The 24,327-nt window shown below is 42.7% G+C and overlaps 2 protein-coding genes across 6 annotated transcripts in view; one reads left to right on the forward strand and one right to left on the reverse strand.

The window, feature by feature from the left end:
* c11h14orf119 (chromosome 11 C14orf119 homolog) lies at positions 1 to 3,179 on the forward strand. The gene is made up of 3 exons (XM_039004259.1): positions 1 to 692; positions 1,807 to 2,217; positions 2,352 to 3,179. The coding sequence occupies exons 1-3, from the start codon at positions 690 to 692 to the stop codon at positions 2,523 to 2,525; spliced, it is 588 nt and encodes a 195-aa protein (XP_038860187.1). The 5' UTR covers positions 1 to 689; the 3' UTR covers positions 2,526 to 3,179.
* si:ch211-14a17.10 (putative leucine-rich repeat-containing protein DDB_G0290503) overlaps positions 3,180 to 24,327 on the reverse strand; it is a 27,196-nt gene continuing 6,048 nt past the window's right edge. Inside the window, exons 8-47 of one of the 5 annotated variants that reach the window (XM_039004254.1) lie at positions 21,587 to 21,617; positions 21,402 to 21,485; positions 21,028 to 21,114; positions 20,776 to 20,859; positions 20,539 to 20,613; positions 20,284 to 20,373; positions 20,090 to 20,176; positions 19,893 to 19,982; positions 19,689 to 19,778; positions 19,440 to 19,529; positions 19,224 to 19,286; positions 18,983 to 19,045; positions 18,761 to 18,829; positions 18,565 to 18,648; positions 18,362 to 18,448; positions 18,121 to 18,204; positions 17,919 to 17,987; positions 14,769 to 14,858; positions 14,599 to 14,661; positions 14,385 to 14,477; positions 9,568 to 9,657; positions 9,265 to 9,354; positions 9,049 to 9,111; positions 8,501 to 8,563; positions 8,324 to 8,392; positions 8,139 to 8,216; positions 7,947 to 8,033; positions 7,729 to 7,812; positions 7,446 to 7,514; positions 7,244 to 7,333; positions 6,991 to 7,080; positions 6,776 to 6,865; positions 5,059 to 5,148; positions 4,858 to 4,947; positions 4,691 to 4,753; positions 4,549 to 4,611; positions 4,322 to 4,468; positions 4,126 to 4,167; positions 3,996 to 4,031; positions 3,180 to 3,893 (exon numbers count right to left, since the gene is read on the reverse strand). In XM_039004254.1, coding sequence (XP_038860182.1) covers positions 3,340 to 3,893; positions 3,996 to 4,031; positions 4,126 to 4,167; positions 4,322 to 4,468; positions 4,549 to 4,611; positions 4,691 to 4,753; positions 4,858 to 4,947; positions 5,059 to 5,148; positions 6,776 to 6,865; positions 6,991 to 7,080; positions 7,244 to 7,333; positions 7,446 to 7,514; positions 7,729 to 7,812; positions 7,947 to 8,033; positions 8,139 to 8,216; positions 8,324 to 8,392; positions 8,501 to 8,563; positions 9,049 to 9,111; positions 9,265 to 9,354; positions 9,568 to 9,657; positions 14,385 to 14,477; positions 14,599 to 14,661; positions 14,769 to 14,858; positions 17,919 to 17,987; positions 18,121 to 18,204; positions 18,362 to 18,448; positions 18,565 to 18,648; positions 18,761 to 18,829; positions 18,983 to 19,045; positions 19,224 to 19,286; positions 19,440 to 19,529; positions 19,689 to 19,778; positions 19,893 to 19,982; positions 20,090 to 20,176; positions 20,284 to 20,373; positions 20,539 to 20,613; positions 20,776 to 20,859; positions 21,028 to 21,114; positions 21,402 to 21,485; positions 21,587 to 21,617 — 3,621 coding nt within the window. In that variant the 3' untranslated portion in view covers positions 3,180 to 3,339. The remainder of the gene's footprint in view (positions 3,894 to 3,995; positions 4,032 to 4,125; positions 4,168 to 4,321; positions 4,469 to 4,548; positions 4,612 to 4,690; positions 4,754 to 4,857; positions 4,948 to 5,058; positions 5,149 to 6,775; positions 6,866 to 6,990; positions 7,081 to 7,243; positions 7,334 to 7,445; positions 7,515 to 7,728; positions 7,813 to 7,946; positions 8,034 to 8,138; positions 8,217 to 8,323; positions 8,393 to 8,500; positions 8,564 to 9,048; positions 9,112 to 9,264; positions 9,355 to 9,567; positions 9,658 to 14,384; positions 14,478 to 14,598; positions 14,662 to 14,768; positions 14,859 to 17,918; positions 17,988 to 18,120; positions 18,205 to 18,361; positions 18,449 to 18,564; positions 18,649 to 18,760; positions 18,830 to 18,982; positions 19,046 to 19,223; positions 19,287 to 19,439; positions 19,530 to 19,688; positions 19,779 to 19,892; positions 19,983 to 20,089; positions 20,177 to 20,283; positions 20,374 to 20,538; positions 20,614 to 20,775; positions 20,860 to 21,027; positions 21,115 to 21,401; positions 21,486 to 21,586; positions 21,618 to 24,327) is intronic. The other 4 variants (XM_039004257.1, XM_039004258.1, XM_039004256.1 and 1 more) reach the window with 4 other exon arrangements.

Below are 24,327 nucleotides of genomic sequence, written 5' to 3' on the forward strand. Positions count from 1 at the left end.
GTTGTGTTCCCATATCATTATTAGTTTTTGCAAGTTCTTCATGAATGTTTGTTTACTTCGAACCGGAAATAACGCCCATAATTCGCGGAAGGCATCATGGGACACGGGAAACTCATGCATAGAACAATGAGCTAGATATTTCACCGGATGTATAAATGTGAAGCATCCGGTTGGCGTTTCCACTCACGACCAAAAGTGAGAGGAAGCCCAGTGGCCAACAGTGGGAGAAGGTGGAACATGGCTTTTGGCCGACATTCTGATAATTTACTCATCGGTGAAACATTTGATCTCAATAGTTGTTTTCGTCTCAATACAGTTTGTTCCCGAAACTAGAATCTGTTACGAACAGAGTGGACTAAGTTTTGTAGACTTGACCCTTTGCCAAAATGTCCAAAAATGGCGTTGTTTAAGAGTGCAAATGCGAATTGAGTTATTGTACACGCAGACTTCAGAGTATACATTCCCCAACTGGGAAATGTACGATAAAACGCGCCAATAAGATTGCGCTAGCTCGTACTTGGCTCTGCCCACTATGGCTCATCTGTTCCCATTTGAAACGACAGGCTGTGGTCTATCTTGGTTTAGTTATAAAAAATATTTGGTGCCAGTGCTGCTCGGCTCAGTTGGAGGTTGCAACATGTTGAAAATAATAACGTGACTTGTAAAAAAGAAAACAAAAAAAACGCTTAATGGTGAGGAATAATATGTTTAGATATCTCAGCATGTCTGGTGGTTAAAAGTTGTTAATTTTCCATATCAAATGTTACCGGCGTTCGGTACACAGCTAACTAACTACCATACAAGGAAGTGTCATTACTGTCTAGCTAGCTACTGTAGCTAGTGTTGTGGTCGAAGCAGATAGAATGAACACAAATAACTGGTTACGATAGCCAGGTATCGATATGACATGATCGAAGGGGATGTCCAAGTTCGGTGGTAAACTAGCCCTTGATCATGACTATCAGTTCTATTACACATACAAGTAATTGGACGAAGGCGTATTCTGTGGGGTGGGAGATTTGTTAAGAGCCACGTCGCTTGTGGTACGGTTTTGGAAGCATAAGGACCTTCTTTCATATAGGCCACAAACAATTGACCAAAAACAAAAGGTGAAATTGATACACACATTTTATAGGGTTCCCACACAGACATATTAACATGTTACAGAGCTTGTTTACGGAAGCCAGAGTTGACTACCAATGCTAATGAGCTATCTACATCTCTGAACACTTGTGTGTAAATGGAAGTCAGACGGCACAAATGTTGTCCCTGGAAAAATAGTTGGCTGTGTTAAAACAGTGTACTGCACAGGAGGTTTGTGGCACCTTAATTGGGGAGGACGAGCTCTTGGTAATTGCTGGAGTGGAATGGTATCAAACACATGGTTTCTATGTGTTTGATGCCTTTCCATTTGCTCTGTTCCAGCCATTTATTATGAGCCGTCCTACCCGCAGCAGTCTTCTGTGGTGTACAGTAAGTGTGTTTTACATTTGTGATTTTATTTATTTCAATTTTTTCTGTGAATTGAAAGTAGAGGAATTTGTTTCTGGGAATTGATTCACGTTTAGATTTAGCATTTGGCTGTTTTGGCTTGCAGAGCCAGTTTGCCCTTTAAACAGAACATGTAAGGTCCTTGGACTAAGGATTAACATTATGCTCAATTAGTCCAACATTGGGCTAGGTGGTAACTAACACATCCTGATCCCGTAACTATTAGGCTAGCTAGTTGGACATGCCATCTCATCTGTTTATGTAAACATGACATGAGACATTTATTTACCATGTTTTTATTCTGTTTTTCCAAAGATGTCCTGGTTCTTCCATGTCAATCAAGGCTCAAACCAACAGCCCCCTGTCATGATGCCCCCAGCTGCTGGTGCCCTGTCTAGCAACACACTGGATACAGCTAACACTGCTGGGCAGGGTTGGCTCTGCACACAGTCCAGTTCGTCTTCACCCAGCCTGGCAGACTTTCCGTCAGTACCACAGGGTTTAGTGCCTCCCAGCTTGGAGAACCTATCTTGTACCTCTCTGAAGTCAGCGGCAGGCAGAGAGCCCCTACCACTCTCCTACGTAACTCTTCAGGAGCAGCGTTGTGTATTGAGCTGGTTCTTGAGCTGGAGCACTGCCCAGAGGGAAAGGTTTCTGCAGGACCTGTTGGGGAAAGCTGTGCCAGGGAAAGTGTGTACCCTTCTCGAGTCGCTCAATACGCTACAGGTACAACCCATCCTGCTATCACAATTATTTAATGGTTTGTCCTACAGTTAGTTACCAGTTACTAGTAATGTAACAGTCATGTCGATCTCATTCTCACGGAAACCTCGCCACCATCTGTTCCTTTCTGATTCTAGGTTAAGGACAGCCCACCAAATATCTTTGAGTGCCAACTGCGCCTCTGGACCCAATGGTTTGAGTCATGGAGTGAGGAGGAGAGGAACAGTTTCCTGCACATTCTAGAAGAGAGGGACCCAATCTTTGTTGCCGACTTCTACAGAGGTGTAGCTGGGACAGCAGGCAGGGATTGAGGGATACAGGAGAAGAGGGTGTAGAATGGATAGGCAATGCGTGGGTGGAAGACAGAAACAAGTTAGGTTGGAGTGGTACATAGGGAAGCATATGTGTGGAGACAGTGAAGAACAGGCCTGTGGTTAAGAGCATTGGGCCAGTAACTGACAGGTTGCTGGTTCGAATCACCGAGCCAACTAGGTTAAAAATGTTGATGTGCCCTTGAGCAAGGCACTTAACCCTAATTGCTCCTGTAAGTCACTCTGGATAAGAGTGTTTGCTAAATGACTAAAATATATATGTACAATCTTTTTGTCTGGCTAGGGCTGAGATGAATCTAGTAACATATGAGAAAGCCCTTGTAGTATTGATACATTCTGTTGACCACACACTTGAGGGTATTACAGAAGACGGACTGAATAAGGTGAACATATTTATTTAATTCTCTATTACAAAACGAATGGATAGATGTAATATCCTTATTGATCAACCTTTTTCCTCTTCTCTCAGTGCAGTTACACCATGGCTGTGTTCAGGTAAAATGGAGTGAGTGTAGACTAGAGGTAGATAAAGTGAGAGACCAGGTCCAATTGTTACCAGTGGGAATGCTTATACTTCTGTAATGATCTTGAACAGTTTTCTACAATGCCAGAAATAAAATGCCATTTCATAGATCAGGTGCAATATTTTATTTGATGAATGATTGAAAATGCATAATTGAAATTACATCATCTTGAATCAATACCACAGAAATAATTACATTTAAGATTATTTTTTGTGAAGGAAAGCAATGTGATTTTTATACTGAAATTAATTTGATGTCAAATGCATTCTCTACTGTATCCATGACACTGAACCAACAGGAGTTAAGACAATCGGAGCATCCTCATCATTAGTCTCCAGACAGGTATTGAAGAATGGATATAGTTTATCTGTGAATCTATTACCTGTGAATGTATGGAGAAGAGACCTGGTATTTGCATTGTAGAAAGAGACCTCTCCCTTCTTGTAGTCTAATAGTATTCCAAACTTCTGGGGGAGCTCAGGCAGCTGAATATCAAGTGGCCCAGCTGCAAGGGCTTTGAGCACACCTTGTTTTGTCAAGATTATGGTCCAGTAGCCTTCTGCTGGTTTTAGTTTCAGCTGCCCCTTCCTATTAGCTGATCCTCTGGCAACTCCGATGTTGTAACATGTCTTCCCAGCCACTTCAACCTCCCAGTAATTTCTCCCCCTGTTAAACCCAGTCTTTCCAAGAGCAGCAAGAGACAAGTCATACCGCTCTGGATTGTTGGGGACATTCTGTCGCTGTTGTGCTACAGACATTTCTGTCTCATCCGTTGACAGAATGATTTTAGGATGGGCTGTGTCCGGGTCTAAGGCCACCTTAGCTGTGGGTAGAGAGGAATGGATATAGTAATGGTCTCTACTGCACAGAGCCAGACATTCATGCAATATCCATTCAATGTTTGTCAATTATCTTCCAGACTTACTGCTATGGACAATTGTTTCTGGATCTACCAGAAGATCTAAGAGAGGAGTGCAACCCAAACACATTGTATTAATTCACAATAAAAGCTTCGACATGTTTTTGTCTGAAAAAGGTAAAAATACACATCTTACCTTGTAAATTCATCTTGAGTTTGTCATTCTCCTCTTGCAAACCTTTATAGAGTGAAAGAAGGGGAGAGACGGCAAACGAGACAACCCCTCAAAATTACAGTAATGAAGGCTATTGTTGAACTCTTTCACATGTTCAGTATTTGGTTTACATTATCACTGTCCTGTTGATTGGTCACAGATAATATGAATATCTCACTCTTATTTCTCCCCTGTAGTCTGGCATTGTCATCCTTGCTGTCTCTGAGTTGCTGCTGCAGTCTATTGAAGGCTGCCTCCTCCTCTCGCAATTGCTGCTGCATTTTAAGCAAGTCCTCTTGGTTTTGATCATTTTGAAGCTGTACCTCTGGGTGATAAATGTTGTTCAGTACACCACATTCAGCAAATCATTTAAACTCTATACATCTATTCAAAGGACAATCTCACCTTTGCACCTGTGCTGGATTTCATCACATTCCATTTTCATTTCCTTCTGAAATTTCTCCAGCTCTAAAGAGATGGAAGAGAGAAGTTAAAATATTTTCCCCCAAGATGACCAGAAACGATTTCAGGGACCTGTGTGTCACACCTCTGTTTTTGGAGTCTAGTCTTGCATTCAGCTTCTCTTTGGCCTTAAGTTGTTTCTGTAGCTCTGGGTAGAAGGAAAGCAAAATTAATCATAATGACAAAAGAGAATGATTTCCCAAACCCATGTATTTTTTAACACTATTCAACATAAATGGAACATGGACAAACCAGAGATTTCTGATACACTTTTATCTTCGGCTTTTGAAGCTTCCGTTTGTATCGCTTTCATTTCTTTCTGGAGTTCAATAATCTTCAGAACTGAAAGAACAGAACAAAAAGGCACTGTAATTCAATACTAACATCAAACAATGGTATTCAATCTTTTAGAAGATGTTTAATGACTTCTAATGACTACTCTTGTCAACATACTCTGTTCTGCATTTTTGGCATCTACAGCCCTCAGTTGTGTAGTGTTTTCTTCAAGCTGCTTGCTCTTCTGCTTCAGTAGACTCTGTAGATCTGAGGAGGAAAGATATTTATTTACAGTGCAGTTGGAAAGTATAGCCGTATTCTAAAATGGATTACATCATTTTCCCTCTCATCAGTCTACACACAACACCCCATAATGACAAAGCAAAAACTAGTTGAGAATTTTTAGCAAATGAAAAAATATAGATAATATCACATTTACCTAAGTATTCAGACCCTTTACTCAGTACTTTGAAACACCTTTGGCAGCGATTACAGCCTTGAGTCTTTGTGGGTACAACGCTACAAGCTTGGCACACCTGTATTTGAGGAGTTTCTCCCATTCTTGTCTGCAGATCCTCAAGTTCTGTCAGGTTGGATGGGGAGCATCGCTGCACAACTATTTTCAGGTCTCTCCAGAGATGTTCGGTCAGGTTCAAGTCCGGGCTCTGGCTGGGCCACTCAAGGACATTCAGAGACTTGTCACAAAGCCACTCCTGCGTTGTCTTGGCTGTGTGCTTAGGGTCGTTGTCCTGTTGGAAGGTGAACCTTTGCCCCAATCTGGAGGTCCTGAGCTCTCTGGACAGGATTTCATCAAGGATCTCTCTGTACTTTGACCCATTCATCTTTCTCTAGTCTCCTAGTCCCTGCCACTGAAAAACATCCCCACCGCATGATGCTGCCACCACCATGCTTCACCGTATGGATGGTATTGGCCAGATGATGAGCGGTGCCTGGTTTCCTCCAGACATGACACTTGGCATTCAGAACAAGAGTTCAATCTTGGTTTCATCAGACCAGAAAATCTTGTTTCTCATGGTCTGACAGTCCTGTCATGTGGGCTGTCATGTGCCTTTTATTGAGGAGTGGCTTCCGTCTAGCCACACTACCAAAAAGGCCTCATTGGTGGAGTGCTGCAGAGATGGTTTTCCTTCTGGAAGGGTCGCCCATCTCCACAAAGGCTCTTCTCCCCCGATTGCTCAGTTTGGCCAGGAGGCCAGATCTTGGAAGAGTCTTGGTGGTTACAAACTTCTTCCATTTAAGAATGATGGAGGCCACTGTGGGGACCTTCAATGCTGTATAAATGTTTTGGTGCCCTTCGCCAGATCTGTGCCTCGACCACAATCCTGTCTCGGAGCTCTACGGACAATTCCTTCGACCTCATGGCTTGGTTTCTGCTCTGACATGCACTGTCAACTGTGGATCATTATATAGACAGGTGTGTGCCTTTCCAAATCATGTCCAATCAATTGAATTTACCACAGCTGGACTCCAATCAAGTTGTAGAAACATCTCAAGGATGATCAATGGAAACAGGATGCACCTGAGCTCAATTTCGAGTCTCATAGCAAAGGGTCTGAATACTTATGTGAATAAGGTATTCCGTTTTTTATTTTTAATAGGTTTGCGAAAAATTCTGAAAAACATTTTTCTCTTTGTCATTATGGGATATTGTGTAGATTGATGAGGAGCATTTTTTATTTAATCCATTTTAGAATAAGGCTGTAACGTAACAAAATATGGAAAAAGTCAGGGGGTCTGAATACTTTCCGAATGCACTGTATCTTACCAATTATAATCTCCCCTGTGTTAAGATAGCGTCCACTTTAAACTAAATGTTTCCCTTCGCATCAACCCAACAATACGTTCAATAGTATTTTAATTAAGCAAAATTTACCTTCCATCTTGTCAGCACTTGTCCGTTTGAGCTCTGATAATGTTCTTTCTAACTCTGTCAGTTTGTTACGAAGTCCCATGATCTCTGCAACTGAAAAATAAAAGCATGCCACTCTGGATGAAGCATTCAAAAACAGAAGTCACCCTCCAAAAAATTGAGAAATAATTGACTTGTAGATTATAGATAAACTCCTTGAAACATGCTTGACAACTTACTGAGTTGTGGAATTCTACTGTCAGTTTCTTTCAGCTCGTCGTTCTTTTCATTCAGCTGGTCTCTCGTCGCCTGTAGCTGATTCTCTAGCTCTGAGACACACACATTATTTCAAATGTTATCCTCTTTCCACCACAAAGTTTTCTATCACACGGTATGCCTACAAAAAAGCTCTTAATGGTAAATATAAGGATAATAAACTTTCCAGCGCGACTAAGAGTACTGAGGATAAAGAAAAAGTACAATGGCACTCACCAGCAATCTTGGCCTCAGATGACTGATTGAACTCTAACTCTTGCCTCTGTAATCTTGTCACTTGATTTTGGAGTGCAATGATCTGCAGAACTAAATGAGCAGGGATATGCAGGATGTCACAACATTCAACATTTGAAGCAATGTAGAATATTCAAATCACGATTGCAGCCAATCCTGAAATGATAAGGCTTTTCACACTCACTCTGTTTACAGTTGCCATTGTTCTTCTCCTCGATTGTGGCAATCAATGCATCCAGTTCATTCTCAAGCGCTGTGGACAAGAATAATTGAAGAGCTTGAATGTTACAAGCATAATGGGATTTGAAAACTCCATGAATGGGCTAAATGCAGTGTATTGCCATCACACCATCCTATATGTCTACCAGTGAAGGACTATCCCTTTGAGGAAACATGATAACCATTGTTATTGGTCTAACATGCTGAACACATAGACTCCTATGTTCTTCAGAACGCCTGCTACTCACCAGCAATCTGGTCAAAGTTTGTCCCATTGCTAACTCCTTTCTGCAGGTTCAAGATCTCATTCTGTATTGCAATGATCCTTAGAACTGCAAAAAACAAACAGCTTAACAATTTGAGGAATATCATATACAGATAAATACTGAGCAGGCTGGACCTAAACTGTAAAAGCTGTCTGTTCAAGTGAAAACGGACTATATAAAAGGAAAAGGCTATAAACTACTATTCTCTGGTTGAGGAGCGTTATCCTCCAGTTCCTGTGTTTTCTTTGCCAGTTCTTTGATCTTCGCATCCAGCAACTTTTGGAGCTCTGAAAGATGAGGAAAAATCATGAATGGATCAATGCTAACATATGTAGATCTTTCGAAACAAACATGATTTGCTATAAATAATGCGTGGCAACAGGGATACTCACCATTGATCGTAGCTGCAGAAGTCACAGTTCTCTTCTTTAGATCGTCTACCTCATTAGTCAGGGTCCATACCTCAAGAACTGATAGAACACATTGAAATGATCTGAGTAGTATTCTGAATCAGAAAAATAAACGAGACTCCTCGCCTCATTCATCTGTAGGCACTAATGTATATTCATCTGCTCACCGAGTTTATCGTTGTATCCAGTTACATTATCCAGTTTATTCATTGCAGAACCAAGCTTATCTTGCAGACCTGTGAGAGACCAATACAAATCAGCTGTTGACTAGGTTCTATTGAATAGGGTTCATATCATTTAGATCACTGTGTCATCAGCAAAAGGTAGAGAGAGGTGAAGCTCACTGTCATATCGGTCCTGGAGTCCAGAGCACTGTGCATCCTTATCGCCCAGCCTCTTCTCCAAGTCTGGTTTGAGAAAAAAATTGACTGATTGTCACGCCCTGACCATAGAGAGCCCTCGGTTCTCTATGGTGTTTAGGTCAGAGCGTGACTAGGGGGGTGTTCTAGTCAGTTACTTTCTATGTTGCTGATTGGCATGGTTCCCAATTAGAGGCAGCTGGTAATCGTTGCCTCTAATTGGGGATCATATTTAGGAAGCCCTCTCTCCCACCTGCTTTGTGGGATATTGTTTTGAGTGAGTGCATGTAGCACTACGGTACTTGACGGTCGTTGTTTGTTTCTTGGTTTGTTTAAGTTTCACTAAAATAAAGATGTGGAACTACAATCACGCTGCGCCTTGGTCCGTCTCTTCTCACGACCGTGACACTGATGAGACGTGTGCTTCTGTTTCTTTACCTGTAGTTATGATTCAAGCAGCTTTGCTCATCAAGCGTCTAGTTACACAAACTGGTGAACCAGACTAATATCAGAAGGACCTGATCTTGGCTTACCTTTGTTCTGGGCCTGACATCTGGCGCTCTCTTCCTCTCTGGCCTCTAGTTGTTCCTGAAGCGCTGTAATTCAATTACTAATGTTAACATATTATTAGATATATAAGGTACATATTCAAAGAGTGTATGAGTCATATTTTAATAAGTTAATGATATATTAAAAAATCAACAAAATAATGATATATTTATTATGCTTGATGAAGTCCAAACACTCACCAGTAACATCAGCAGCAGTTTCATTGAATTGCTGAGATGCAGCATTTTGTATGTCTCTGAGTTTCCTTTGTAGATGAAGAATTTGCATAACTTCGAGTACAAACAGAGGTAGTGAGTTACAGTATTTTAAAGTGGCACTAAATAAATAAAGGTTATCATGGAACCTTTAGATAAGTCTTTGTTCTGTTGAGAACAAGGTAAAAAAAAAAAGGTACTTAAGCAGCATGTTCATTATATTCAAAATATGCAGTGGGCTATTTTTAAAACAGTCGTTGGCTATTTCAGGTTACTATAGTAACTCACTCATGTAAGAATTCTTGCTGTCTTTCTTCTTCAGTCTTTTTATGTTCTCCTCAAGCTGCCTCTCGCTTTCCTTAAGCTGTGTTGTCAGCTCTGAGAGATGGAATTTAAAAGGTCATATCGCAACCTGAGAAATCTGACTATCATAATTAATTCTACTTTGGGCTCTTTTCAATCTGTATCACTGAAGCATTTCAGATTGTGCGCTAGAAATGTAAAGGTAATTTCTGATTGAGCCGACATATGCAGCATTTACCATGAATGCTGACACGAACATTGCCTTTAAATTTCAATCAAGTTGTAACGCTGAATTTCCGCAATATGGATTGAATATATCCCTATATTTATATACAGTACCAGTCAAAAGTTTGGACACACCTACTCATTCCAGGGTTTTTCTTAATTTTTACTATTTTCTACATTGTAGAACAATAGTGAAGACAAAAAAACAATGAAATAACACATGGAATCATGTAGTAACCAAACCATATATTTTATATTTGAGATTCTTCAAAGTAGCCAGCCTTTGCCTTGATGACAGCTTTGCACACTCTTGGCATTCTCTCATCCAGCTTCACGAGGCAGTCACCTGGAAAGCATTTCAATTAACAGATGTGCCTTGTAAAAAGTACATTTATGGGGGCCTCCCGGGTGGCGCAGTGGTCTAGAGCACTGCATCGCAGCGCTAGCTGCGCCACCAGAGTCTCTGGGTTCGCGCCCAGGCTCTGTCGCAGCCGGCCGCGACCGGGAGGTCCGTGGGGCGACGCACAATTGGCTTAGCGTCGTCCGGGTTAGGGAGGGTTTGGCCGGTAGGGATATCCTTGTCTCATCGCGCTCCAGCGACTCCTGTGGCGGGCTGGGCGCAGTGCGCGCTAACCGAGGGGGGCGGGTGCACGGTGTTTCCTCCGACACATTGGTGCGGCTGGCTTCCGGGTTGGAGGCGCGCTGTGTTAAGAAGCAGTGCGGCTTGGTTGGGTTGTGCTTCGGAGGACGCATGGCTTTCGACCTTCGTCTCTCCCGAGCCCGTACGGGAGTTGTAGCGATGAGACAAGATAGTAATTACTAGCGATTGGATACCACGAAAAATTGGGGAGAAAAGGGGATAAAATTTAAAAATAAAAAAATAAATAAAAAAAAGTACATTTATGGAATTTCTTTCCTTCTTAATGCATTTGAGCCAATCAGTTGTGTTGTGACTGTAGTATCTGTGATCTATATCTGTTTGTATTAGTTACTATGCTGTTACTAAGCAGTAATGTATTACGGCAGTGTTGTGTTACTACACCTAATAGGAAATGCACATGCGCACTATTGGGCCGGGGCTGTAGAGCATGAGAGGTTTTGACTAAACGAAACAAACTGCCTGGTAATTTCTCCACAACACAAATATTACAGTGGCGATGAGGTGATTAATTACAGTGGCGATGAGGTGATTGAGGAGTGAATAAGTTTCACAAATACCTCTACGGAAGGAAGTTCCAACTGCTGACAGATCACAAGCCTCTGTTGGCCATCCTTGGACCAAAATCAGCCATACCAACCCTTGCTGCACTTCGAATGCAACTTTGGGCTCTGTTTGTCTTGTGTAGTTTCTTATTCATTGTACCTAAACTGTATGTGTAAACATGTATATGCAGGGCCCAGCTGTAAAAGAGACCTTGGTCTCAGTCTGTGTTCCTTGTTGAAATAAAGGTATAATACTGCTAGCCTTCGACTACGAGATCGAGTACAGACGATCCAGTGATTACGCAAATGCAGATGCACTATCAAGACTACCATGCAATAGTGACTCCGACAGTGAAGATGATAGAGCAGTCTTCCAGATCTCTCTCATCGACGAACTGCCCATATCTGCTTTAGACATAGCAGAGGAAACGAGGAAAGACCCAGTGCTTTCCAAAGTCTTGGACTTAACATTAGGCGGTTGGCCAACATTCGTAAATGACGATAACCTTTGTCCATTCATCGACAAGAAAGACCAGTTGTCTACTAATCAAGGATGTGTTCTGTGGGGATCAAGGGTGGTGGTACCTCACAAATTCCAGAGGAGACTGCTATCTGACCTGCATGAGGGACATCCAGGGATCACTCGAATGAAAGCACTCGCCCGCAGTTATCTGTGGTGGCCTGGACTGGATCAGGACATTCAGCAGCATGTAGGCCACTGCTCACCTTGTGAAGCTGTTCGCAACAAGCCTGCTGCTGCACCTCTTCATCCATGGTCCTGGGCTGCTACACCATGGGAATGCATCCATGTGGATTACGCCGAGATTGACAAACAACATTTCCTTGTTGTCGTCGATGTCCATTCCAAGTGGATGGAAGTGTTCCCTACTCAACTGACCACAGCTGAGAAGACTATCAATCTTCTCAGACACCTGTTCGCATCCTTTGGACTAGTCAAGGAGCTCGTATCGGACAATGGCCCTCCTTTCACGTCAAATGATTTTGAAATGTTTCTCAAGAACAACGGAGTAAGGCACATCCTGTCACCACCTTACCATCCGGCATCAAATGGAGCAGGGAGAGAGCCGTGCAAACCTTTAAGAAGGCCTAGACTAGAATCAAGGTTCAGTCTGTGCCCACCCACCAAAGGCTTCCCCGTTTCCTGTTTACTTACCGTAACACACCACACAGTAACGGAACGTACACCAGCTGAACTGTTTCTGAAATGCCAACCACGTACCCGCCTGACATTGATGAAACCAGACTTGTCAAGCACTGTGGCAAAGCACCAGCTACAGCAGAAGAAAGCTCATAACAGACACTCAAAGACTGTCAGAGAATTCAAAGAGGGAGAGAGAGTGATGGTACGTGATTTCAGACACCCCAAGCGCCTGTGGAACTCAGGTGTGATCTTGCAATGCAGAGGACCTTTGACTTACCAAGTCCAAGTTGGTCATCGCCATGTCAACGTTCATGTGGATCATCTGCTACGGTCCAACGCCCCAGCAGAGACACGCCGAGAAAACAATAATGACCCCCAGGACTATTCTCCTGACTGTGGACGTACGGGAGAGACAGAGCCTGACCTTCCACCCGAACCTGGCCCACCACCGGAAGCCCAGGAGGAGCGGAGATATCCTATTCGACAGCGAAGGGCACCTCAAAAGCTTGACCTGTGAGTTGAGCTGTTTCAGGAGGTAACAGACAGTAAAACAAATAAACACTTTAATATGTCCTAGATAAAAGGAAAGAAGAAGGACATTACCTGGGTTAGTTATTAGGACACAAACTCCATCTTCGGGGCAGAATAATCCCCTGGATTTGTGCTGGGCTCTGAAAAGTCTGCTTCAACCCAGTAGTTGAAAAATGTTAAGAATGCATTGTTCAGATATTGCATTAGTAGTTCCCTAACATATTTACCTTGTTCTCTGGGAGTTAAACACTATGGGGGAGGAGTGTAGTATCTGGGATCTACATCTGTTTATATTAGTTACTATGCTGTTACTAAGCGGTGATGTATTACGACAGTGTTACGTTACTACACTTAATAGGAAATGCACATGCGCACTATTGGACCGGGGCTGTAGAGCATGAGAGGATTTGACTAAACAAAACAAACTGTACTCCTGTCTCCTGCCTGGTCATTTCTCCACAACACAAATATTACTGTGACAAGGTAGAAGTGATATACAGAAGATAGCCATATTTGGTAAAAGACCAAGTCCATATTATGGCAAGAACCGCTCAAATAAGCAAAGAGAAAGGACAGCCCATTATTACTTTAAGACATGAAGGTCAGTCGATCCAAAAAATGTCAAGAACTTTGAAAGTTTCTTCAAGTGCAGTCGCAAAAACCATCAAGGGCTATGATGAAACTCGCTCTCATGAGCACCGCCACAGGAAAGGAAGACCCAGAGTTAAGTTCATTAGAGTTACCAGTCTCAGAAATTGAAGCCCGAATAAATGCTTCACAGAGTTCAAGTAACAGACACCAACTGTTCTGAGGAGTGAATCAGGCCTTCATGGTCGGTTTTCTGCAAAGAAACCACTACTAAAGGACACCAATCAGAAGAAGAGACTTGCTTGGGCCAAGAAACACGAGCAGTGGAAATCTGTTCTTTGGTCTGACGAGTCCAAATTAGAGATTTTTGGTTCCAACCGCTGTGTCCTTGTGAAACGCAGAGTAGGTGAACGGATGATCTCTGCATGTGTGGTTCCCACCGTGAAGCATGGAGGAGGTCTGATGGTGTGGGGGTGCTTTGCTGGTGACACTGTCTGTGATTTATTTAGAATTCAAGGCACACTTAACCAGCATGGCTACCACAGCATTCTGCAGCGATACGCCATCCTATCTGGTTTGCTCTTAGTGGGACTATAATTTGTTTTCCAACAGGACAATGACCCAACACAACTCCAGGCTGTATAAGGGCTATTAGACCAAGAAGGAGAGTGATGACTGCTGCATCAGATGCACGGGCTCCCACAATCACCCAACCTCAACTCAATTGAGATGGTATGGGATGAGTTGCATCGCAGAGTGAAGGAAAAGCAGGTAACAACTGCTCAGCATATGTGGGAACTCCTTCAAGACTGTTGGAAAAGTATTCCAGGTGAAGCTGGTTGAGAGAATGCCCAGTGTGTGCAAAGCTGTCATCAAGGCAAAGGGTGGCTATCTTGAAGAATCTCAAATATAAAATATATTTTGATTTGTTTAACACTTTTTTGTGTTCCATATCTGCTATTTCATAGTTTTGATGTATTCACTATTATTCTACAATGTAGAAAATAGTAAAAATAAAGAAAAACCCTGGAATGAGTAGGTGTGTCCAAACTTTTGACTGGTACTGTATATGACACAGTTTTATTGATATTACCAGTGATCTTGGCTTCAGGATTTTCTTCTTTTAGCTCTGCTATTCTCTTTTCTATTTCACTTATTTGATTCTCAAGGTTTGACATTTTTGGACCTGAAATGAAAAATGAGATATCATTTAACTCTGTGTAACTGTCAGACATTACAAATAAAAAATGTTTGTCTCCTGAAGGAAACTGTGTCAGCGGGATGGAGCCACTTAGTCTGTTCATCACCCTTTCCACTCTGCTCAACCAGCTTGGCCAACTGCTTCTTATCCTCCAACTGCTTCTCCAGCCCTAACAGAGATATGAAAAAGAAAAGGGCCACCTGAAAAACTAAGCCTTTTACGTAAAAGAGAAGTATCTTGAATCACATTAAAATAGTGAATAGAGATGACACTTACGAACTATCTGGGCTGCGGTTGACTGACTGAGAGCTGACAGCATTCTCTGTAGGTTGACCACCTCACTCTGTAATGTGGTTATCGTCAGAACTAAAAAGTAGAGGGAGAAGGAGATGAAAGACAGACAGTCAATAAAAGTGTTGAGCTCCCATAATTTAATCTTGCCTGAAGTAAACATGACGAGCGCTACCATCACACCCACTCACACCATGTCATTTCAACATGGAGAATTGGGTAATATTTTGTAGATACGTTGATCAATGAGATTCCAACCTATTTCACCCATTCAAAAAGACTGCCAAAAGTTTGTTGAATTACCAATGTGTTATCACTGCACTTTCAACCATTTAAAAGCACAACAAAGTTCAAATGGGAATGCAATGTCAGATATTTTGTTTATAACAACTTACTGTGTTATCACTGTGGTTAATCTAGTAGCACAAACAAATAACCTGTTTTGCAGTTAATATTACATTAAGTACACGGTGCAAATGATCAATGCCGTTTCAGATTCTGTACAGATTATTATAGCAATTGTGAAGATTTCCACAGACCTGTGACCCTAAACATGCACACTTTTTATGATTACATAAGAATACATTTATTGTTACAGTAACCTCAAAATGTGGCCATGGATGTCTTACTTATTTTAAGGTTGAATAAATACATACAATACATCAGTTTTAGGGCATTTACTGTCTTACAAAAGTAGTATTGAATTGTGTTTGGTTGACAACACAACCAAATATCAACATTTAAAGGAGATGTATCTACTGCTTGGATAGTTAGATCTGAGCCCCTGGCTGAATCCTATTATTTTATTTTTTATACTTTTATTTTTGGTTGAGATGGAGATGTGAATCCAACATACCCAAGAATAGTAAAGCCCCCTTTACTGGCTCAAATAGCCGACCAATCAGCCTGTTGCCAACCCTTAGTAAACTTCTGGAAAAAATTGTGTTTGACCAGATACAATGCTATTTCACAGCAACAAAAAAATGGACACACACAAATAACTGATGATTGGTTGAGAGAAATTGATGATAAAATGATTGTGGAGGCTGTCTTGTTAGACTTCAGTGCAGCTTTTGACATTGTCGATCATAGTCTGCTAATGTGGAAATTGAGTAAATTGAGGTGACTGAACGGATTGGAGTAACCCTGGATTGTAAACTGTTATGGTCAAAACATATTGATACAACAGTAGCTAAGATGGGGAGAAGTCTGTCCATAATAAAGCGCAGCTCTGCCTTGACAACACTATCAACAAGGCAGGTCCTACATGTCCTACGGGCCCTAGTTATTCATTCCTTTTCCATTTTAGTAGGCACGCTTATCCAGAGCAACTTTTTTATTTATTATATATTTTTTACTTTTTAGTGATATCCAATTGGTAGTTACAGTCTTGTCCCATCACTGCAACTCCTGTATGGACTCAGTAGAGGCGAAGGTTGAGAGCCATGCGTCCTCTGAAACACGACCCCGTCAAGCCGCACAGCTTCTTGACAGACTGTTCACTTAACCAGGAAGCCAGGTGCACCAATGTGTCGGAGGAAACACCGTACAGCTTGCAACCAAAGTCAGCATGCATGCGCCCGGCCCGCCACAAGGAGCACTAGAGCGCAATGGGACAAGGACATCCTGGCCGGCCAAACCGTCCCCTAACCTGGACCGACTGTGCCCCGCCTCATGGGTCTCCCGGTCACGGCCGGCTGCGAAACACAGCCTGCGATGCAGTTCCTGAGACCGCTGCACCACTCTGGAGACCCCCAGAGTAACTTACAGTAGTTGCTCTGGGGGAATCGAACCCACAACCCTAACATTGCAAGCGCCATACTCTACCATCTGAGCTACATCATCACATCCCATCATCACAAACCACTTGATTCCTCAATGTACTCAATTATTGTATTGTGCATTGTTTTTCTTCATGGTGATGGAAAGTACAAAACAGTAATGTACATTTAGGAAGACCCAGAGTTACCTCTGCTGCAGAGGATACGTTCATTAGAGTTACCAGCCTCGGAAATTGAAGCCCAAATAAATGCATCACAGAGTTCAAGTAACAGACGCATCTCAACATCAACTGTTCTGAGGAGACTGTGTGAATCAGGCCTTCATTGTCGAATTGCTGCAAAGTAACCACTACTAAAGGACACCAATCAGAAGAAGAGACTTGCTTGGGCCAAGAAACACAAGCAATGGACATTAGACCGATGGAAATCTGTCCTTTGGTCTGATGAGTCCAAATTTGCGATTTTTGGTTCCAACCGCTGTGTCTTTGTGAGACGCAGAGTAGGTGAACGGATGATCTCTGCATGTGTAGTTCCCACCGTGAAGCACGGAGGAGGAGGTGTGAGGGTGCTTTGCTGGTGACACTGTGATTTATTTAGAATTCAAGGCGCACTGAACCAGCATGACTACCACAGCATTCTGCAGCGATAGGCCATCCCATCTGGTTTGCGCTTAATAGGACTATCATTTATTTTTCAACAGGAAAATGACACAACACCTCCAGGCTGTATAAGGGCTATTAGACCAAGAAGGAGAGTGATGGGGTGCTGCATCAGATGACCTGGCCTCCACAATCACCCGACCTCAACCCAATTGAGATGGTTTGGGATGAGTTGGACCACAAAGTGAAGGAAAACCAGCCAACAAGTGCTCAGCGTATGTGGGAACTCCTTCAAGACTGTTGGAAAAGCATTCCAGGTGAAGCTGGTTGAAAGAATGCCAAGAGTGTGCAAAGCTGTCATCAAGGCAAAGGGTGGCTACTTTGAAGAATCTCAAATATAAAATATAATTTTATTTGTTTTACACTTTTTTGGTTACTACATGATTCCATATGTGTTATTTCATAGTTTTGATGTCTTCACTATTATTTTACAATGTAGAAAATAGTAAAAATAAAGAAAAACCTTGGAATGAGTAGGTGTGTCCAAACTTTTGACTCGTACTGTATATATATATATATTTTTTATTATTATGAATTTTCAGGGGGTGCTGCAGCACCCTCAGCACCCCTACCTCCCGCGGCTATGATTCCACGTCACAATAACTTAACAAATGACATTGAAACAACGTTGAATTAACCAAGTTGTGCCCAGTGGGATGTTCAGCTTTCCTGTCCATCCTATTATCAAAACTCACCCAGTTTTGAGTCGTCATCGGCCTTGTCCTCCATTTCAGCAGTCAGGTCATTCAGCTCTTTCTGTAGCACTGTGCAAAAGATGTACAACCGAGTTACAGATGTGGTTGAATAATGTATGTCTCATGAGTGGTTTTACACTAAAATAATCAAAGTATTTCTCTGAAATGACCTTGTAATTAATTAAATGATTTTTTCACTCACCTGCAACCTGGTAAATGTTGCTCTGAGTGGCCACTCCTTTCTGGAACTCCCATATCAGATTCTGCACCTCAATTATTCTCAGAACTGAAAAAGGACAACCACATTTGAAACAACCTGACTCGATTGAATTAACCTAAAATGTAGAATTAGTCTCATTTGTAATTCGTCAGTGTTTATTTATTATAATTGCATAGCATTACACGTGCTCTCTCAGGATGGGTTAAATCAGTGGAAAACTCACTCCTTTGTCCGTTTGAACTTTTTTCCTGCAGTTCGTTGCTCTTCGTTTTTAATTCTCGGTTCTTCTGCTCCAGTTTCTTCTGCAGCTCTGAGAGACAGATACAGTTCAAATAACAAATTAAACCATGAGAGTTTTTCTTAACAGAACAACCCTTCTGCAGCGCATGGAGTAATGAGGGGGAAAGCACTGGCAGTGACACTCACCATCGATCTTGTCTGCGGCTTCTGGAGAAATTATTTGAGTCCTCAGCCACTTCACTTCATCATTCAGAGCCACGATACTTAGAACTGTTAGAACCAAAATGATCTACTATTACTATACAGTAAACTGCTGTCAACTGTAGAAAACACAATGTACCTATTAGAAATTAGCAGAAACTGTCCAACTGGCCTCACTCACCTAGTTTGGAGATGCCTGAATTTTGACTGTTAAGTAAGTTTATCTTGTCCTCTAATTCACCCCTCACCCCTGTGAGAGGCACACACAAAACAGGCTTAGGATCATAAAGGGAGTTTCAACATCTCAGAATATCATGATGATGTGTGAGAACTAGTTTACTCAAAATGTTAAATGTTGAGGACATGTTCTGGCTTTAGTGATAGTAAGAAGAAAGAGTCTCACGGTCATATTTGTTCTCGAGACTGAAACACGTTGCATTATTCTCCTTCAGCTGTTTCTGCAGGTCTGTTTTAAAAGGAAGGAGCATAATCTATCAGACATTCTTATCAAAGTAACACAACAATCAAATCAAAAATGAAATGTAGAACACTGTGGGTTTTACACCTAAAGTAATGATTAGAGCAGACTAGCGCTGTAGGCCTGTAGTGATAAACAAGACAGGAACAGAGGAAGTGGTCTTTACCTTTGTTTTCAGCCTGAACTCTGTCAATCTCGTCCTCTTTGTCCTGAACTTGTTGCAGAAGTGCTGGAGTTCAAACAGTTCATTTTGATACACATTAGAAAATTAGGACATCATACTTCACACAACCCAATGAGGGTGTATTCACAGGAGAGTGAATTCACAGGAGGGTGCATTCACAGGAGGGAACATTAGAGATAATGACAATAAAGATCTCACCAGTGATCTGGGCTGCTGTTGTCTGCATCTGTTGTGTTGTTTGTATCTGTAAATCCCTCTGTTCCCTCATTATAGAAATTATCTTCATAACTGGACAGAGAGAAAGAAAATGAGCAAAGTAACAGGGTGGGATTATTTTAGTCTGTATCCCTTCTTCAAATCATATTTCATAAATTGTTGAAAATAGCTTTTGTATTTTCTGGACAGTTAGATATGATAAAAAATATCAAATTTTGCTGCTTCACTTACTCAGCTGTACGCTAGTCTCGTCCTCCCCCTTCAGTTGTTTCTTCCAAGCTTCTTGTTGTTTTTCCTTGTTGTTCAAAGTCTTCTGCAGCTCTAATAAAAACACACAATGCTTTTGACATTCTTCCAATCATACAACATTTTGTGCAAAAGGGTTCACAGTCAGTGGTGCAACCAAGAACAATTACAAGTAGGGTTGGCATGTACCTGCATGTTGGGCATTGGTCTTCTTTTGTAGACTTGATATTTGTATGTTTAGGTTATTTATTGCATTCTGCAACGCTAAAATCTCCTCAGCTGAAATAATCAAGAACAGAGCAGTTAGTAGGACATGCAGAGACCCTAGATCCTATTGCAGCATATCTCAGTCTAGGATCATTATGGAGAGACACTTGTCCACTTACTTAGTTCAGTGTTAGTGTTGTTGTCAGGCAGTTGTAATATCTTGTCAATTAGTTGCTGGTTCATCTCCTTCAGTTGCCTCTGTTGATCTATTTAAAAAAAGCAATTTAGCTTTATCAGAGATCAGTTCAACTCAATGTCCAACTCGGGGGGGGGGGGGGTAATTCTGTCTATAAAATAATAACTATTTAGTCACCAGTAATTTTAGTTTTGGATTCCTCAGTGAGCTCTGAGATCCATTTCTGTAGCTCTGTAACCTCATTCTCCAATGTGATCATCATCACCACTGAAAAGCCAAGAGAGATAACTTAGGAATGAATTTTGGAAGACATTCTCCTCTGATATTGTCAGTATGCTTTGTGAGATATCTTGTGTGAGTGGGCGTCTGTTTGCCCTACAAACGTTTTTTCCAGGTGAATCAGTTTCAGTAATCCAACCCAAACAAACTGACCTTTTTTGGAGTCATCACTCCCTTCGGAGTTGCCCTCCAGTTCATTGATCTTGGCCTCCAGTTGTCTCTGTAGAACTAGACACAACAATAGTAAAATTATTTGCGGGCGCCAGGCTTTTGGGAAAGGAAGAAGGAAAGTATTCTATTGTATAAAGATACGCAAGGGTTTCAGTTTAAGTAAAAATACAAAACTGTCTGAACATTTCTAAATCTTGAGTAGTTTAGATTATACTGTACCAGTGATTTGGGTTAAAGTCTCCTGACTGTGATTTGTTTTCTCTAACTCCCAGATCTGGGTCTGCAGTTCAATAATCTCAAGAACTAAAAAATAACAAATGTCATAGTCAAGTGAAATTACACATGCATGTTTAAAATGTACAAAACTGCTATCCTGCATTCTTTCTGAGAAACTGGACTGAACCAATTTTACACCATTCACCACTACTGAACAGTAACATGAATGCTGAAATAACAGGTTTCTTCACTTACTACGTTGAGCGCTGCGACTGTTCCTTTCCAGTTGTTCTGTTTTAAACTGCAATTGTTTGTTATTTTCCTCCAGCTGGCTCAGTAGGTCTAAAATACAAATAAACATCCTTCATAAAGAACCAGTAAGGTAGTTGTTTACATTTTTATTTTAACACAGTTCAGAAAGGTACAAAAATCATTACCTTGATTTGATAGACCACATTGGAAAATAATTTTTTTCACTAGGTTTCATAGTGACTATGTGGAGATAACTCACTGCAGCAAATTATACATTGTAACAAATGTTGAACAGAGTGGAGTTGGAGGGTGTCTATGTCATTTTTAGGAACATGGTTATGGTCATGGAGAGAAGGCATAATAAACAACATTCTTACCAGTGATCTTGGTGGAAGTTGAGGTGGATGTGTTCTTCTTCTGTAGTTCATTCACTTCATAGGTAAGAGCTGTGATCCTCAGAACTGTAATGAGAAAAATAGGAAAATTAAATAAATATGAGTGATAGGGTTTCTACCAGTAATCTAGCATCTATGGTAATACCAATCAAGTCAGCTCCACTCACCCAGGTTTCCATTGTCATGCGACATCTGTTCCTGTTATGCAGATGAATGAGGACCCAAAAGCGACTTAACAAAAACAGAGTCTTTATTCCAAACTTAAACAAAACGGTACTCCTGGATATATCTTAGATGACACCTGCTCACACGCAGCATCTGATGAAGGCAAAAACACGACAGGGCGGAACCAGGACACGGAACAGCAAACATCAAACAAAGATCCGACAAGGACAGAAGCGGAAAACAGAGGGAGAAATAGGAACTCTAATCAGAGGGCAAAATAGGGGACAGGTGTGAAAGATTAAATGAGGTAGTTAGGAGAATGAGGAACAGCTGGGAGCAGGAACGGAACGATAGAGAGAGAGCGAGAGAGGAAGAGAGGGAGGGGAAGAGAGAGGGAAAGAACCTACTAAGACCAGCAGAGGGAGACAAATGGAAGGGAAGCACAGGGACAAGACATGATAATCAAAAGACAAAACATGACAGTACCCCCCCACTCACCGAGCGCCTCCTGGCGCACTCGAGGAGGAACCCTGGCGGCAACGGAGGAAATCATTAATCAATGAACGGTCCAGCACGTCCCGAGATGGAACCCAACTCCTCTCCTCAGGACCGTAACCCTCCCAATCCACTAAGTACTGGTGACCACGTCCCCGAGAACGCATGTCCATGATCTTCCGTACCTTGTAAATAGGTGCGCCCTCGACAAGGACGGGAGGGGGGGAGGGAAGACGAACGGGAGCGCGAAGAAAAGGCTTGACACAAGAGACATGGAAGACAGGGTGGACGCGACGAAGATGTCGCGGAAGAAGCAGTCGCACAGCGACAGGATTGACGACCTGAGAGACACGGAACGGACCAATGAACCGCGGAGTCAACTTGCGAGAAGCTGTCGTAAGGGGAAGGTTACGAGTGGAAAGCCACACTCTCTGACCGCGACAATACCTAGGACTCTTAATCCTACGTTTATTGGCGGCTCTCACAGTCTGCGCCCTGTAACGGCAAAGTGCAGACCTGACCCTCCTCCAAGTGCGCTCACAACGTTGGACAAAAGCCTGAGCGGAGGGAACGCTGGACTCGGCGAGCTGGGACGAGAACAGAGGAGGCTGGTAACCAAGACTACTCTGAAACGGAGATAGCCCTGTAGCAGACGAAGGAAGCGAGTTGTGAGCGTACTCAGCCCAGGGGAGCTGTTCTGCCCAAGACGCAGGGTTTCGAAACGAAAGGCTGCGTAAAATGCGACCAATCGACTGATTGGCCCTTTCTGCTTGACCGTTAGACTGGGGATGAAACCCGGAAGAGAGACTGACGGAAGCACCGATCAAACGACAGAACTCCCTCCAAAACTGTGACGTGAATTGCGGACCTCTGTCTGAAACGGCGTCTAACGGGAGGCCATGAATTCTGAACACATTCTCAATGATGATTTGTGCCGTCTCCTTAGCGGAAGGAAGCTTAGCGAGGGGAATGAAATGTGCCGCCTTAGAGAACCTATCGATAACCGTAAGAATCACAGTCTTCCCCGCAGACGAAGGCAGACCGGTAATAAAGTCTAAGGCGATGTGAGACCATGGTCGAGAAGGAATGGGAAGCGGTCTGAGACGACCGGCAGGAGGAGAGTTACCTGACTTAGTCTGCGCGCAGTCCGAACAAGCAGCCACGAAACGGCGCGTGTCCCGCTCCTGAGTAGGCCACCAAAACCGCTGGCGAATAGAAGCAAGCGTACCCCGAACACCGGGGTGGCCAGCTAACTTGGCAGAATGAGCCCACTGAAGAACAGCCAGACGAGTAGGGACAGGAACAAACAGAAGGTTACTAGGACAAGCGCGCGGCGACGCAGTGTGAGTGAGCGCTTGCTTTACCTGTCTCTCAATTCCCCAGACAGTCAACCCGACAACACGCCCTTCAGGGAGAATCCCCTCGGGGTCGGTAGAAACCACAGAAGAACTAAAGAGACGGGATAAGGCATCAGGCTTGGTGTTCTTATTCCCCGGGCGATAGGAAATCACGAACTCGAAACGAGCGAAAAACAACGCCCAACGAGCTTGACGTGCATTAAGTCGTTTGGCAGAACGGATGTACTCAAGGTTCTTATGGTCAGTCCAAACGACAAAAGGAACGGTCGCCCCCTCCAACCACTGTCGCCATTCGCCTATGGCTAAGCGGATAGCGAGCAGTTCGCGGTTACCCACATCATAGTTGCGTTCCGATGGCGACAGGCGATGAGAAAAGTAAGCGCAAGGATGAACCTTATCGTCAGACTGGAAGCGCTGGGACAGAATGGCTCCCACGCCCACCTCTGAAGCGTCAACCTCGACAATAAATTGTTTAGTGACGTCAGGAGTAACAAGGATAGGAGCGGATGTAAAACGCTTCTTGAGGAGATCAAAAGCTCCCTGGGCGGAACCGGACCACTTAAAGCAAGTCTTGACAGAAGTCAGAGCTGTGAGAGGGGCAGCCACTTGACCGAAATTACGAATGAAACGCCGATAGAAATTAGCGAAACCGAGAAAGCGCTGCAACTCGACACGTGACTTAGGGACGGGCCAATCGCTGACAGCCTGGACCTTAGCGGGATCCATCTGAATGCCTTCAGCGGAAATAACAGAACCAAGAAAAGTGACAGAGGAGACATGAAAGGCGCACTTCTCAGCCTTCACGTAGAGACAATTCTCTAAAAGGCGCTGGAGTACACGTCGAACGTGCTGAACATGAATCTCGAGTGACGGTGAAAAAATCAGGATAT

The sequence above is a fragment of the Salvelinus namaycush genome, chromosome 11, assembly GCF_016432855.1.
Source record: "Salvelinus namaycush isolate Seneca chromosome 11, SaNama_1.0, whole genome shotgun sequence".
In the NCBI taxonomy this organism is placed as follows: Eukaryota; Metazoa; Chordata; class Actinopteri; order Salmoniformes; family Salmonidae; genus Salvelinus; species Salvelinus namaycush.

Excerpts from the sequence above, each read along its gene's own strand:
- c11h14orf119 (XM_039004259.1), top strand. Across the intron at positions 2,218-2,351 it reads AGTCGCTCAATACGCTACAG|GTTAAGGACAGCCCACCAAA; the intron begins GTACAACCCATC and ends TTCTGATTCTAG.